Source organism: Watersipora subatra, chromosome 1 (genome assembly GCF_963576615.1).
Source record: "Watersipora subatra chromosome 1, tzWatSuba1.1, whole genome shotgun sequence".
In the NCBI taxonomy this organism is placed as follows: Eukaryota; Metazoa; Bryozoa; class Gymnolaemata; order Cheilostomatida; family Watersiporidae; genus Watersipora; species Watersipora subatra.
Genome location: NC_088708.1, coordinates 56,116,107 through 56,131,179, shown reverse-complemented (window position 1 = coordinate 56,131,179; position 15,073 = coordinate 56,116,107). Strand labels below are relative to the sequence as shown.

General features: G+C 37.8%; 1 protein-coding gene across 1 annotated transcript in view; it reads left to right on the top strand.

Annotated features, from left to right (window-relative positions):
- Window positions 1-15,073, top strand: part of LOC137385631 (G protein-coupled receptor kinase 6-like) — a 33,778-nt gene that overhangs the window by 14,504 nt on the left and 4,201 nt on the right. The window contains exons 7-14 of the mRNA XM_068072134.1: window positions 7,744-7,836; window positions 8,103-8,307; window positions 9,874-10,064; window positions 10,786-10,823; window positions 12,805-12,983; window positions 13,539-13,658; window positions 14,403-14,543; window positions 14,907-15,041. Of these exons, the coding sequence (XP_067928235.1) occupies window positions 7,744-7,836; window positions 8,103-8,307; window positions 9,874-10,064; window positions 10,786-10,823; window positions 12,805-12,983; window positions 13,539-13,658; window positions 14,403-14,543; window positions 14,907-15,041 (1,102 nt within the window). The remainder of the gene's footprint in view (window positions 1-7,743; window positions 7,837-8,102; window positions 8,308-9,873; window positions 10,065-10,785; window positions 10,824-12,804; window positions 12,984-13,538; window positions 13,659-14,402; window positions 14,544-14,906; window positions 15,042-15,073) is intronic.

Genomic DNA, 15,073 nt, shown 5'->3' with positions numbered 1-15,073 from the left:
TGTCATTTCCGTTAATTTTTATCATTTAAAAAAAGTATGTCTACAGCTTTTGTTATCTCCTACACGTATTCTAGAGGAGTACATGTGACAGATTGTAGAAGAAGCATAGATCTATCATTGTAAGGCATGATGAGCATTCGTGTAATGTTATCCTGGAGTTATCTTCAGTGATGTCTCTTCAGTGATATACTGCAGTGATGGTAATTACCCTTTCGAAGACAAGTGACTGAATTCGGTACAAAACAAGCGTATAACAAAATTGTTTGTTATAAGGCAAGGTTTTGTTATTATAGTCTAAAAACTTGAGAATATTTATAAAGATGTCGCTGGTCTTTGCAATATCAGCAAGCTCTTAGGGTTATTGTCTCATGAAAAATGCAAAACAATCATATTTTCATCATTTCTGACTTTTTGCTGCACCCCTTGTTCGATACTGGTTCAGCTGCTTATGCAAGACTAAAAGATCTTGTTATACAGTGTGAGCAGAGTCTTTTTTCTAGATGAACTGTAATGATTTTATGAACTTTAGGCTAAAAACCAACGTTGCCGTCTCGCAGAAGCCATAAACGGAATGGTTAATTAAAAGAAAGGCCAAACTCCTAGTTGATTTTTATATGCATCCTTACAGTTTATTTGCAGTTGGCTGTCGGAATATTATCTCTGCTTACAAAGTTGTCAGTATTTTCTGCAGTCGCTGTGTGTGACATGAATCTCATTTTTCTTATTCAGAACAGATAAAAAAGTTCTATGCTTGACCTTGACATCCCATAATGTTGTGGTTTGTATTTTATTATGGTTTTTAGTATGCGTGTTTTTTTGAAGACCTTGGTGGCTTCTGAGAAATGTGATGAGCATAGTAATGTGCCTAGTGAGAAAATATTTCTGTGAAATGCTTAAAGCTTTTGAACGAAAGAAGAGGGGTAGGCCTAAAGCTGACTAGTTTGTGGCAGCCAGTCCTCATTGTTGTATTGAGGACTGTCTGCCATTTTTGTTTGTCATCAAAGAAAATTGTAAAAATGATAACATTTTCGTAATAGCGAACAAGCTAAGGCGTATCCGCGTGATTCATTGATAGTACTGATTGTGGTTCCCGGTATGGAGCAGTTTTCTAATCGGCAGCTTCATCAGAGATCTGCTAGTTAAGGCCTAGTTAGGTCCTAATCAAGCCTTGTAACAGTATTATCAAATCAAAAAGCAGCATTCTCCAGCTTTCCTCATCCTTAAGCCTGGTTTCCATATGATAGTGCAATGATCGTGCGTGGCCAATGATCGTGCGCAATACATTTCTTGGGCTTCGACGCAATGTTTCCATAGCGCGTGTAGGCGCCATGCTTGCATTGGACAGGCTGGGTAATTTCCTTACTTTTTCGTACCGGAGACAGATTTTCTTCGGAAAACAGCTCTTCGTTTGAATTGTGGAATAGGTTGAAAAGTTCGAGCGGTGTATTGTGGGATACATCATTGTGCGCACCCGTCACAAGGATCCATTCTGTTGGATCCTTGCGATCAGCGTACGCACGTCGCGCGATCGTCGTTCGTTGACGTTTCCATATCACAGTTGGCCCACGCACGACGTCGTGCCCCTTGTTGGACGCCTTGCGCTGTCATATGGAAACCAGGCTTTATGCAGCTTGGGCACATCTAGTCTTCTCCCTTGCTTTGGCATTTGTTAATCAATTAGCGCAGGCTGCAGGTGAACACAAAGAAACCAAATAATTCTATGGTACTACAGCTAGCAACAACAAATTTGTTAGCCATATACAGACAAGAAGAAAAAATTCTGTCATATTAAACATTTTTTACTAATCTCAGATTTTTAAAGAATTATCTATAAACCTGAACATTTTATTAACTGCCCAGCAGCTGAGCGCTGCACAGACGCTGTTAGAAATCATATGGCGCCTTACAGTGCCTCGCGTTGCGTGTTCACAACTCGAGTTGTACAACTCGAGTTGCCGTGTTGTACAACTCGGCCTGGGTTTTTGATGAACTTGAGTTGTGTTACGCAAAACTAGCACGGGGTTCGTAAAGAAAGCAAAGTGAGTAATTGGGGTGTCTCATTTACAGAAATTTAATAATAATAATTTAAATATGTATACATATTTAAATTATATATATTGGCGAGATTTGCGCATATTCATTTCTATAAATATAAAGAGACAAAAACAATTGTAGAATGTAAAAATCAAACTAAAAACAATCTATATGAGAACCGAGCAGCGAAATTTTTTTTTCCCAAACAGGTTTACATACGGCAGTAAAATTTTGGCTCATGATTGGCTTTAGTAATTGAGTTTTAATAATTAAAACCTACATCATTACATTGAAAGTCAATAGTTATAATTAAAGAGGAACACAAAATTCCAAAATTTTATTCAAAATGGCTTAAATTAATGAGTTTTAAGTGAGCGCCTCTTACGTTTTAACAGCACTTTTTGAATGATAACATCAGTTTTGCTACGTTATTTAGAATTTTGTGTTCCTTTCTAATTATAACTATTGATTTCTAATGTAATGATGTAAGTTTTGGTTACTAAAACTCAATTACTAAAGCCAATCATGAGCCAAAATTTTACTGCCGTATGTAAACCTGTTTAGGAAAAAGAAATTCGCAGCCAGCCTGGCAACTTCTTTTTCAAATGAAAAAAGAGTCATCTCTCTAGAATCTGACAAGAAACTGAATGAACACCGAAAATGAACATAGAAATTATTTCAACGGCGTTTAATGATGCACAAAAAAATTCTATATAGCTAGAGAAAATGAAACGATGAGATGTTCTCAAGCCGAGTTGTTGAACTCGAGTTGCTGTTGAAAGAACTCGGCTTGGGTTTTGATGAACTCGAGTTGTACAACTCGAGTTATATTTACAAACTCGAGTTGTACAACTCGAGTTGTGCTACTCGAGTTCAACAACTCGAGTTGCAAACTCGGCACAGTATAATTCTAATAATTCGCTATTAGCTCTAGTTTTACAGTACATACATAGTTTAATTTCTATTAGCTAACGGGTGCCTATTGATATACCATTGTTAATATAACCAGATCTACGGTTATGCTACCGTAATACCAGTATATTGCACCTTACTTTTGTAAAGTCTCGTTGCGTGTTCACAACTCGAGTTGTACAACTCGAGTTGTGAACGCGCAATGCGAGGCACTGTAAGGCGCCATAGAAATCATCCTTACCATTGTATACTAATGTTTGCTCATCTGTTCATTAGAAGATTTTATCATGTATTCAAGTGTTAAAAAGAGAAGGTGTTGTAAGCTGCAATCGATGAATAGCCACTCGCTGACTTTATATCTATAAAAATTACAATCGACAGAGCTATCGGCCTCAAAATTTGTGAGCATCTTTAGTGGGTCTCTGTGAAACTGAAGCCCAAGATAAAACATGAAATGCAAAAGCTTGCATACGTTTTTAGTGATTTTGAGAACAACTATTGTCAGCGACCACAATGGTCAGAGAGGATCGTGAAAAAAGAGGTCCTTTACGTAGACCATCATACCTGGAACTGTCTAGATAGAGTAATTCTATGCAACTTAAATCTCGATTTGTATTTTTTGCCCAAAGCTAAGAGTCGCTGCAAGTATTTGGCGCGATGATATGACTCCAGCTTTTATTACACAAACATTCAAAGAAACGGTTCTCAATGACAAAGCCTGGGGTAATACTCTTACAATGGTATTGCTTTTCATAAAGTTTTGGCTCTCAGAAGTTTCTGTGGTACTTATCATTTGTTGACTGCTAACTTAAGTTGTAGGCGTAGCCGTAATCGCTTGTATTCATTAATTCTTATTAGCGATATGTTTGTCTGCTTCTTCTTGGGCAGAATACTTGTCTGTTACTAGGATAAAAAATGTAGTATGCGACTTGATTGAAATGGCTCAAGAGTGGTTCAGTGTAGTCGTTGTTTGTACTGTTGACGCACATGCAGGTAGTTGCCAAGCATTCCCATCGACATATTCACATAAAAATTTCTTAGATTCAGTCCAAACAAACACTTCAATATTGAACTGTTTTTCACCTTCATGAAAATATTTACATCACAAAGCAGAATGGTTGCCCAAGACATTTTATAACTTTTTGTGCTCATTCTTAAGCCATTTCATGGCCGATCAATCGGATAGCCCTAAATCCCTTGAACTTGATTGGGCCATCTCTCGTTTAATTATTATGATAAATTGCCACACTTTTGTGACAAATGCTGTTGGAATAGTTTTCTAGCGGCTTATAACAGCTGTAAATTGAGGTTTTTTTTAAATGTCATTTTGCAATAATAACAGGTTTGTGCCAAGTTTCTTTGACATGAATGTAGTAAATCTAGATGAATATGTGAATAGCTTTCTGATGGTGCCTGTAGATTCCATACATATGGCATCGCTATTTCAATCACTTATTCCTGAAAATTGTAATGATTTCTAACGTAGTGTCTATGCGATGTGCAACTACTGCGTAGTTAGTAAAACATGGGAGGACCCCCCCCCCGTGGTTAGTAAAACATTCAGGTTTGTAAGGCAATTCTTTAGCGATAGAAATATAGAAAAGAATTAAGTACAGCAAGGGAAATGATTATATGGTCCCCAACAGTTTTAGGACTACCGAAATCAGTGAATACTGCTCAGCGATTTGATACCATTGTTACAAGGCATGTTTGGGACCGCCTATTAATTGGAAAAGCTGCAGAGGTTACACGCTGGGACCACCATCAATATTATAGGCATACCGCATGAATTGTGAAAGTGATAGTCAGTTGCATGATGATAACATGAGACTGGATCACACTATATCGCCATATGTCAGTGTCGTCCTCTCGGTGATGATTTGTTGACTATGTGCACTGCGACTGATGACATCGTCGAGAAGAACGTGAATAGGTCAGGAAGGTTTGCAGCTGTTAAACTTTCTCGATAGTTCGCCGATCATCTATGACGGAGTATGCAATGAGCACCGCTTCGACAATCATCTATGACGGAGTATGCAATGAGCACCGCTTCGACAATCATCTATGACGGAGTATGCAATGAGCACCACTTCGACAATCATCTATGACGGAGTATGCAATGAGCACCGCTTCGACAATCATCTATGACGGAGTATGCAATGAGCACCACTTCGACAATCATCTATGACGGAGTATGCAATGAGCACCACTTCGACAATCATCTATGACGGAGTATGCAATGAGCACCGCTTCGACAATGATGATTGGCTGTCCCGGATTACTCGATCTATATTTTCTTTTATGACAGTTGCTGCGGGACTATATTTCATCGTTTCCGAGACCACACTGTAGAATAAGAACGCTATACCACGGACTATTCGCTGATGTAAACTCGGATGGAATTGTGATATAGTGTGAACATTGTTATTACAGACGACCACCGAAGTATTGTGCGATCAACACCGACAGACAGCGATATAGCGTGAACCAGCTTTTAGTCGGTAGTCTTAGTTGGTGGTGACTAAGATTACGCCTCTCGATGCTTCATTAAAAACTGGCCTGAGATCTGTCTAAATAGATAATGTTTGTAGGCTACGATAACCAAACACTTGCCATATAATAAATGTGTCCGGTGAATGCTAAAAATGTTATTATCGGATTTGATAGAGTGATTACTATGTCGATTGCATATTGTTGAAAGTGCTACGCGGAAGATAACTCCTAGATTATGTGTGTACAGTATAACTTTTTATTGGCCTTAGTAATGATCAACAAAATGTTTTTTGTTACATGCCAAACGCAAAATGAAAAGACTAATCATGAATTGTTGAGTGAGTCGAACAGAAGTGTTTTAAAAGTTGGTAGTTTAGGTCGCAGGTAACAGGAAGTTCATAAACTGAAACATACGATGGTGGGTTTATTTAGTATGTTGGTCATGGAATAGAAAACTGTTTGTCATGTGTGGAAGAATAAATACAAATATTCTGGGCATAGTTTACGCATGCTTTTAAAACCTGTAACGCAAATGTTTATATATGTTTATGTAGTCATGGATGGGAATAGAGGTGAATGATTACGTAGCTAGCACCTATCCCCATTTAACAATGGATGGGTTTTTTCATGTTCATCTCGGATAGATACATGTAGAGGAAATAAAATTAATTCTAGATAATTTATGAGGCTGTAGCAGTTTTTAAGTATTCAATTTCATTGAGTTTTACGGTCGGTGGTTCAATAAGTGTACATGTACAGATAACTGTGCCACATTGTATGTCTTCACACACTTCAATCTGTAGACCTTTTGACAAGCACAAGCATGTATAACATGAGAGAACTAGAAACTAGCTCAGTTTTATGTCATAGTCTAAAAATCAGCTAGCGCAAGTCTGCTACATACATGTATACTGTTTCCATAGCGTGTTTAAGCTTCAGGCTTGCATCATCGACAAGATGGAAACTGCAAAAATCCGCAAATCAAGCAAGTTTTGTCATTCACAAATCTTTATTGAATGTTTTATGTTTGCAAAAGATGCACAAGAAATTGCTGTGCAAGCTATTTTATTAAATCTCATCAAATAACATACAATGTTTACATGACCCGGTTAATTTGCATGTCAAGCGATTTTTGTTACTCGTAAATTTATTATGCTTGCGAAAGATTGAAATGGCATTAGCGTATGATGCAGAAAAAAATGTCGCGCAAGCTATTCCATTTTAAACACTTTCTAGACTTCGTCATTCCTATTTCAAAAGCGTGCTGCTAAGCGAGACAGGAGTATACCGCTATGACCTCTGGCGGAGCATTCCTCATCTATTTCAACAAAGTGTCTGCACTAATCCGCAACATACGAATGTCTATTAAAACACTTATCACGCGATGACTCAATGCGCGCACAACTCCAAATATGCATCATCTGCACAATCGAAACAGTGATATAAAGCCTTTACAGAGTTGGAGCTACATTATGGCTGTATAGGAAGGAACAGCTTTCACAATCTGAACTAACTCCTAGCATAAAAGGCGGAAGCGATGAAGGTTAATTAACTCCCGGATTACATATTTCAACGCCGGCACAAATAGTCACCTTCATTAAAATGAATAACATTTTGCTAAAGAAGCTCGCCGCATTTGGCAGATGGAATGTTAAAAAGAGCTTTGCATCACTGCTTGGCAGCGGTGTACAAACTTGGTGACCTGAGATCTCTGCATGAGACAATCTCCTGCGCCCACTGTCTGAAGTATTATCAATAGTTTGAATTTTAAAATAGATCTGGCATTCTTCCAATCCCTGCGTGCATCTCAATGTCACTGTGGTTGCAGTTCGAGCAGCTTAATAGGTTTGCATTAGACCTTTTTTAGTAGGCGTTGCCCTCAGTACTAGATAGCACAGTACATACAGTACTATCTATATATACATGTACATAAATAAAGTACTTACAAGTGTATAAGTATTTAGGTAAGTGTATATATGTAAGTATATAAGTACATACAAGTGTATATATGTAAGTTGCACCATAACATCATGGAAAGCGGTTAATTAAGTAGTTAGCTCTTATTAGTAAGCTTACTCAAATTAACCATTGGCAATGTGCCAGGCTAATAGTAAGTGGCAGGCAACTCTCATTACCTCTCATTGTTTATAAGCTAACTTCCAATACTCAAGCAACGTCGGATAGCACAGCTACTGTAAGTGTATATGTAGAAGTACATCAATACGTACTATATCAACTCTTGAGGCAGTTTTAGCAAAGATCTAAAGAAATGCATTGGTGACATGGCTCACTTTTTGTTTCTAGGGAAACGAAGCGGTACCTCAGCCAGGAACCATTCAAGCAGTTCCTAGAGAGTCTATATTTTAAACGCTATCTACAATGGAAGTGGTTAGAGTTGTAAGTTAAACGTATTCTGTCAAGTGCTCTGTATGTTAATGGTTTAAATTGAAGCGATCATACTTTAGAGCTCATTGTTGTTGGTTTCTGCAAGCATACTCATTCAGGAAAAATGGGCGTCAATCTAATATCTCTGTGGTGGCGTAACAGCGCATCTGTCTTGCTGATGGCATTAGTATGACAAGTGCGTGCGTTTTACCTTTGCAAGTGCGAGAGACTGCGCGCGTGAGCCAAGGCGTTGATAAACAGTCTCGCTGCTTGTTTAGGGCTCCTGTCACAAAGAATACGTTTAGGATGTACCGAGTTCTGGGAAAAGGAGGATTTGGCGAGGTATGCGCTTGCCAAGTGAAGGCGACAGGCAAGCTGTACGCTTGCAAAAAGCTGGAAAAGAAGAGAATTAAGAAGCGGAAAGGAGAGCATATGGCTCTGAATGAGAAGCAGATTCTGCAGAAAGTCAACTCTAGATTTGTGGTAAGTAGAATTGTAAACAGGCTTTATGAGCACTTGTGCTGAGTTGTCTTGAAAAATGACATCAATAGATGATCACACTCACACCCTTTCTAATTAGACTTTACCTTCTCCTATGGTTCAACTATTCTCGACACTTGTCAAATGGGTCACACTAATCTCATGTGTGGATCAGTGAACTCTCGCTATCAGAGTTGGTTATGTGAATCCTCTTGGAGTCATTTTGGTACTTGGCAGGTCCCGTCTATCGATTGCTATCTCTAGTGAGCTATCCATTCTTTCACCGTTCTTTCTCGATGCTAGCATAGCATGTTAATTTCAATTGCCGCAATTGTTCCCTAGTAAATGGCTGACAGCTTTTACATTGATACCCGCAGCTGGGGAATATGGCTCATTAGACACTGTCAGTCATAGTTTGGCATATGTAGTGGCCCATTATCTGTTGGATAGCCATATGATGTCATAATATTCTCACTTAATCGTACAGGCCGAGTGTGGTTAGGGCTTTTTTATGTTTCTATTATTTATACACTTGTATGTGTCAGTTTTGTGTTAAATGGTGGCATTGATTACCATAGTTTCATGGTAGTTTTTGATTGTGTTTTTTGGGATAAACCTTTATTGGGGAATTGTCCTCTCATACAATTAAACTTTGATGTTGCCCATGCTAAAAATTAACTTACGAAAAATTGTAGTAGGTTTTATCAGAGTATCAGAATTCTTCTATCATTTGCGGCTGTTTTTGATTTTCGAGGTGATCTGACTGTCAGGAGGTTTCAAGATTAAAATTAATAAAACCTGATCGCGATTAAAACACTCAGATTCAAAAAAATATGGTTATGAGATCTATAGTTTGAAAGAGACCCACAGAATAAAGACACATGATGCTGCAGTTTGAACGCAATGGTCAGTATTAATAACGATAGAGAGACTGGCAGCTAAGCATGTTAATCTTGAAACATTCTAGCGGTCAGATCACTTCAAGGCTCAAATATCAAAAGTAATCACAAATAATAGCAAAATACAATCTGGTGAAATCTATTTAAATTTTTTGTAAGTTCCTCTTTAAACGAATTGAATTTATTGTGTTTTCGCTGGTGATTATAGTGTTGATAAAATGCTTTAAATGTCTGGACATTGGTGTTTCTTGTTTGTCAAATGCTTGTAACAATAGCACAATAACTTCATAAATATGTCTTGTATAAGCACTACATAGATTACGATGAATAACATAGCATGTCTAGCGCATACAAAGTAATTGTTCCACTAGAGAATATTTTTATTTTTAACTAAATAAATATTGAGAAAACAAAGATGACGAAAATTGTATTGTATGGCTTTTTGTCATTCACTCTGGCCAAGAACTCACCATGTAAAACTGTTGTCATTGTTAAGTGCCAATAATGCTTTGTATAAACCGTCATGGCATGAGTAGGGCCCAATTTTTTGCGATATGAGGTGCTGAGGATAAGGGTTATTAAGTTTTTAAAGGTTGGATTACCTTTTTGTTAGCGCTAACAAACCAGCTTGTTTATGTTAAGAATAACATCTGGCTGTCTGTTTCTCCAGGTTAGTTTAGCCTATGCATTTCAAAGCAAAGATGCCCTCTGTCTCGTTCTAACGCTTATGAATGGAGGGGATCTCAAGTTCCATATACACAACATGGGCCACCCGGGTCTGCCACTAGAGCGTGCAAGATTCTATGCGGCTGAAATCTGCTGTGGCCTTCAGCACCTGCACAGGAAGAGAATCATATACAGGTGTGTAGTGACAGGACCAGTTCACCTACCGTCACATCGGGCGATTTAATTTTGATAGTCAGTCCTTAGTAACTGGAGGCTATGACCCTCTACACGTAAATCATGTGGACAAAATGACTGACAGTAATTGTATGTTTATCAATGGCTCAAACTTGACATCGACTAATATAATGCTGAGCTACACAACAGGCTACAACTAGTACAAATTGTTTTACTTGACTCTTACAGTCAGTTGATTGGCATGTATAATATTGATAGTAGTGATTGTCGGTCAATTGTTTTGTTTGGCTGTTAACTCGGCTGATGAGATAGAAAGGAAAGAGGGAGTAACTCTTATTTGTAATGTATGCAACTTGTTAGTTTAGTTTTGGGAAACTGTAACTTTTTTGGATTGTGAAAATTATACAGATGTTTTTATGTGTTTATCCAGCTGAAAACTGACTAACTGCTCTGGTTGCTTGTAACCAGAGTCGGCTAGCTATCGGTAGACTTAAATTCTTGTTATTTTTCTATTTTATAATTCTGCTGTCGAACTATTGAATGTTTTCAGTATTCTTGGTTTTTCGATAAGCTACCACCTGTAGTCTTTTCTAGTATAGCTAGAGAAGGCCAATCTTTTTGCGATTCTAGCCATTTATCTAGCTTTTGTAACTTTACTGAAGAGTATGGATAGTATACTTGTATGTTATCGCTTTCGTGCAATGGTACATCCATTTTGTAGAGATCTGAAGCCAGAGAATATACTGCTTGATGAGAAAGGTGAGTCTGAGATCAGTTGTTTGGTGTTGACTGCAGCTTATGTCTAGCTAAATCTATTATGCTAAGACAAGTGAAATTTGCTGGTCGGTGCTAAAACAGTCATTCACAATTTCAGCAATACAGTCGAACCCCATGATACGGATAAAATTTGTTTTGAGATTGCTCCATTTGTCAAAACTGTCATATGTTGGAGCATATGTTTTTATAAAAAAGACATCATGTTTTGTTTAATTCATTCCATCGCTTACATACTTAGCGATAATTACCGTAAATTCCGTAATAAATACCGTAAATTCCGTAATATATACCGTAAATAAAACTCGTATCACCTTTAATTCTGACGTACAAGTCGACCGGTGTATAAGTCGAGGTCTTAAGTTTAGTTTTAGGATTTTGGTTTTGGCATATACCTACCGTATAAGTCGACCCCCTCCTACTCTGGCTCCAATCTCTTGATTGCTAATAGTTAAGTCGGCATCAAAGGCGGGCGATTCATAGCTGAAGAAATGACATTAAAAAACTGCATCAGCAAAAACATCAATATTTTTGGTGCCATCGACAATACAACACTTAAACAAAAGAATGGAATAAGGCAGTGCTAGTGATGACCATAGGGCATGAAAAACATAACCCCACCATCATATTGGCACGCTTAGCCAATAGAACAAGACTGCTACCTCAGATAATACGTATTTAACAGAAAAGCAATACTGCAAGGCAGATTTCTATCAGGAATCGTGATGCATGTACAATAAAAAGGATGTATGGACGATAGTGGACGTGTTAATGGATTATCGAAGTGTGGGCTTGTAGGCAGATTTATCAAAAAACGCATTGAATTTGAAAAACACATTGTTTGTGAAGAAAATCCTAGTGATTAGAATTTTAATAGTGAAGAATGGGACTTTGTGTTTGATTCATCTCATGTTGAGTAGGATTACTAGTATTTTACTATTTTATAAATAAGTATATCCTATGTCATGTAATTTTGATTTGCGATGGTTTGTTGAAGTTGAGTTTCACTAGAATTTGTCAATGTCAACTCCACAGTTTAAATTAGAATCACCATCTCTACTTGTGCCTTGTACAGTTCCTGTTCCTTGTGCCTGCTACGGCTATACCCACCCAAACAAATATCTTTAAGTAAATTCTGTAAAGAATTTACTTAAAGATATTTGTTTGTGATTTATATACGATAATCTATTTCTTCGATTCTAAAGAAACATAGAATTGCAAAAATCAACATTGCCTTTTTCCTTTATTTTAAAACCATCAAATAACAGAATGGAGCATTGTTTACTATTCTTCAAGCGTATAGAACCAAACTATGTGAATGAGAAACACATACATGTTTAGTGTTTGACAATACCGGCAATGTTTTGATAAACTTACACGTATGTTGGAAGTTAATGTGGGTGACGAGACAAATATTTTCTTAAATGTTACAGCAAATGTCCAAAAGTTTGCATGGTTGTTGTTGCAAGGTTGTTGTACGTTACGCTAGTCATAAGTCGATGTTTGACTCGACTTTCAACAGCTAATTTTTTTATTATATTCATATTGGTACGGTTATGATATGACTAAATGGGCTGTTATTGACTCCGTAAAGTATATCTGTCTGCCTTCTTTTGGCTTTTCCATTAAGGATAGCCACCGCAAATGGTCTTTCTCTTGGTTTAAGATATATTGTGACATCTCTTACGATGTCTCCATGTGATTAGGCATAGGAGGAATTGTGGTTGAATGCCCCCCAAGATGACCAATGGTCCTGGTGACTCAAACCACTGACCTACTGATCATTAAGTCAGCGCCCTTACTACTAAATCATGGCTGCTCCCTCAGAAATTTCTGTCTGTAATAACAGCTACATGAAGTGTAATTGAAATTACAAATAATAACTCCACTTAATAGGTATATAAATAGTTCGCTTTTACTATTGCGCCAGTAAATCCTCAAGGTAAGTAGTTCTGTTTATGCACAGGTCATGTGAGGATATCAGACTTGGGCCTGGCGGTAGAGCTGTCAGAAGGAGAGACAATAAAAGGACGTGTGGGCACTGTTGGCTACATGGCACCTGAAGTGGTGAAAAATCAACGCTATACCTACAGCCCGGATTGGTGGGGTTTTGGCTGCCTTATTTTTGAAATGATTGAAGGAAAGGTGTGTCACTTTACCATCCTCCTTTTATAAGAACTTTAGGTCGGAACTTGAGTCAGACTCTGACTCAAACTCCGATTCTATTCCTCCAAGACTACCGTTTTAATCATGTGCATGAACACGTATGGCACGCGACTCCGCTATACATTATTCATACAGGCTGCATTGAACTGCGTGCTTACACTATTAATATTCCAGACTATTCTATTTATAGCATTAAAATATGAATATAATCTTTAATTTCCATGAGTCCATTAATAACTAGCTACGTCATTTTCATTGTCATTTTATCTTTTTTAATAAGACATATGATTGGCTTAGTGGAGTGTCGATGCCAGCATCAACGTTCCTTGGTAATTATTCCTTTGTAGTTTTACCATCATTTGAATTCTCTATCGAGCTGTCTGGCTATTTCCTTGTTATTGCATTTATAGAGTACAGTTTTGTTGTTAAGAGACATGGCAAAATGTTAATAACCTGCTACACATTGTGACAAGTTTCTTGATTTGTGACATTGTGACAAATGTTCATGATTAAAATTGGGTTTTGTTATTGTAGGCACCGTTTAGGGCAAGAAGAGAGAAAGTGCGTAGAAATGAAGTAGAGAGGCGAGTGATGGAGGACACTGAAACATACTCCGATAGTTTTCCTGTCGATTGCGCATCTCTTTGCCGCCAGGTTTGCAATATATAAATATATTTTAAATTATGATGCCAATATTGCCTCGGCAAACAGTTTTTTGTTGAGCATTAGTTGAACAGTCACATTACTCGATGACATGAATTCAAAGGCTAACATTTCAGTGTCAAGAATATGTCGATGCACTCCTAACTATTTTATGGAAAATAGAGATCTTACAGATATGAATAGATTTTATATTTTCCACATGACACCGTTTTTACACCTGTAGCCAAGATCAAACCCTCGGATGTTGCAGCCAATGTCACAAATCACTGCAGTCAGTGTTATTGACATAACTTAGTTCGAACACTTGGAGTGAATCAGCAGACCATTCTTTGATGATCTAGCCCAGTTCAAACTATCCGAGCACTAAATCATTATTATACTATAGCACAATGGAACCAAGTGGGAATCTAGACTGTTTTACTCAGAAATGACAGGCATTACAATACCAAACAACACCAGTTGTAGTCCATAAGCTTTGTGTGCCCACCTGTGATATATTGCCTCCTAGAGCTAATGTGACACTATACTGCCATAAGCAAGTTTTAGGCTAGATAACAATTGCTAATGGTGTACCTGAATTTTGTCATTACTGTTAACCTTTTTCAGCTGTCTGTCCTCCGTTGAAGTTGTCCGTCCTCCATTAAAGTGTTTCATTATTCTGTTCTACCACCAGTGATACATTTATACTTAATATTTGTTACTGTCACCACATTTGGCATTTCGTATTTTTTGTAGCTGTTGCGGAAGGACCCTGCCGAGCGATTGGGCTGTGTTAGAGGTAGTGATGCGTCCACCGTCAAATCTGCGCAATTTTTTCAACCAATCAATTTTGGACAGCTAGAAGCTGGAATTCTTTTACCACCATTTGAACCAGATGTGAGTGGTGCTGAGATATGATTACTATTGATCGTGCATCTATAGTTGCACATGATGTGGTACTCTACAATAATGAATATGTGGAAACAGTGAGTTTAACCACGCTGGCAAGTTGTAAAAAATGCAGCATTGTGCTGTTGCCGACAGCTGAAGATGAAGTGCAGTGCGTTTGAAGGATTTGTGCACGACCGACTAGTTGGCTTTTCTTTAAGCAGTAATGGAGATTACATGCGGTATAGAGAAGTTTCGACTGATTGAGTGAACTCTACTGGCCAAAAAATACTGTTTGTTTTTACCTTAGAAAGCTGTTTATAGTTGTGGGTGGAGGCAAGGTTGTCTATCTTTCAGCTTGATACATTGTAGAGGCATGCTGTCTATGCTAAAGATGTCCTTGACATAGAGCAGTTTTCTACCGTAAAAGGTGTCAATCTTGATCCTAAAGATGCTGGATTTTACAACAAGTTTTCGGGATCGGTATCAATACCATGGCAGACCGAGGTAAGTGTATCATCATTGACAGTCCGTCTCAC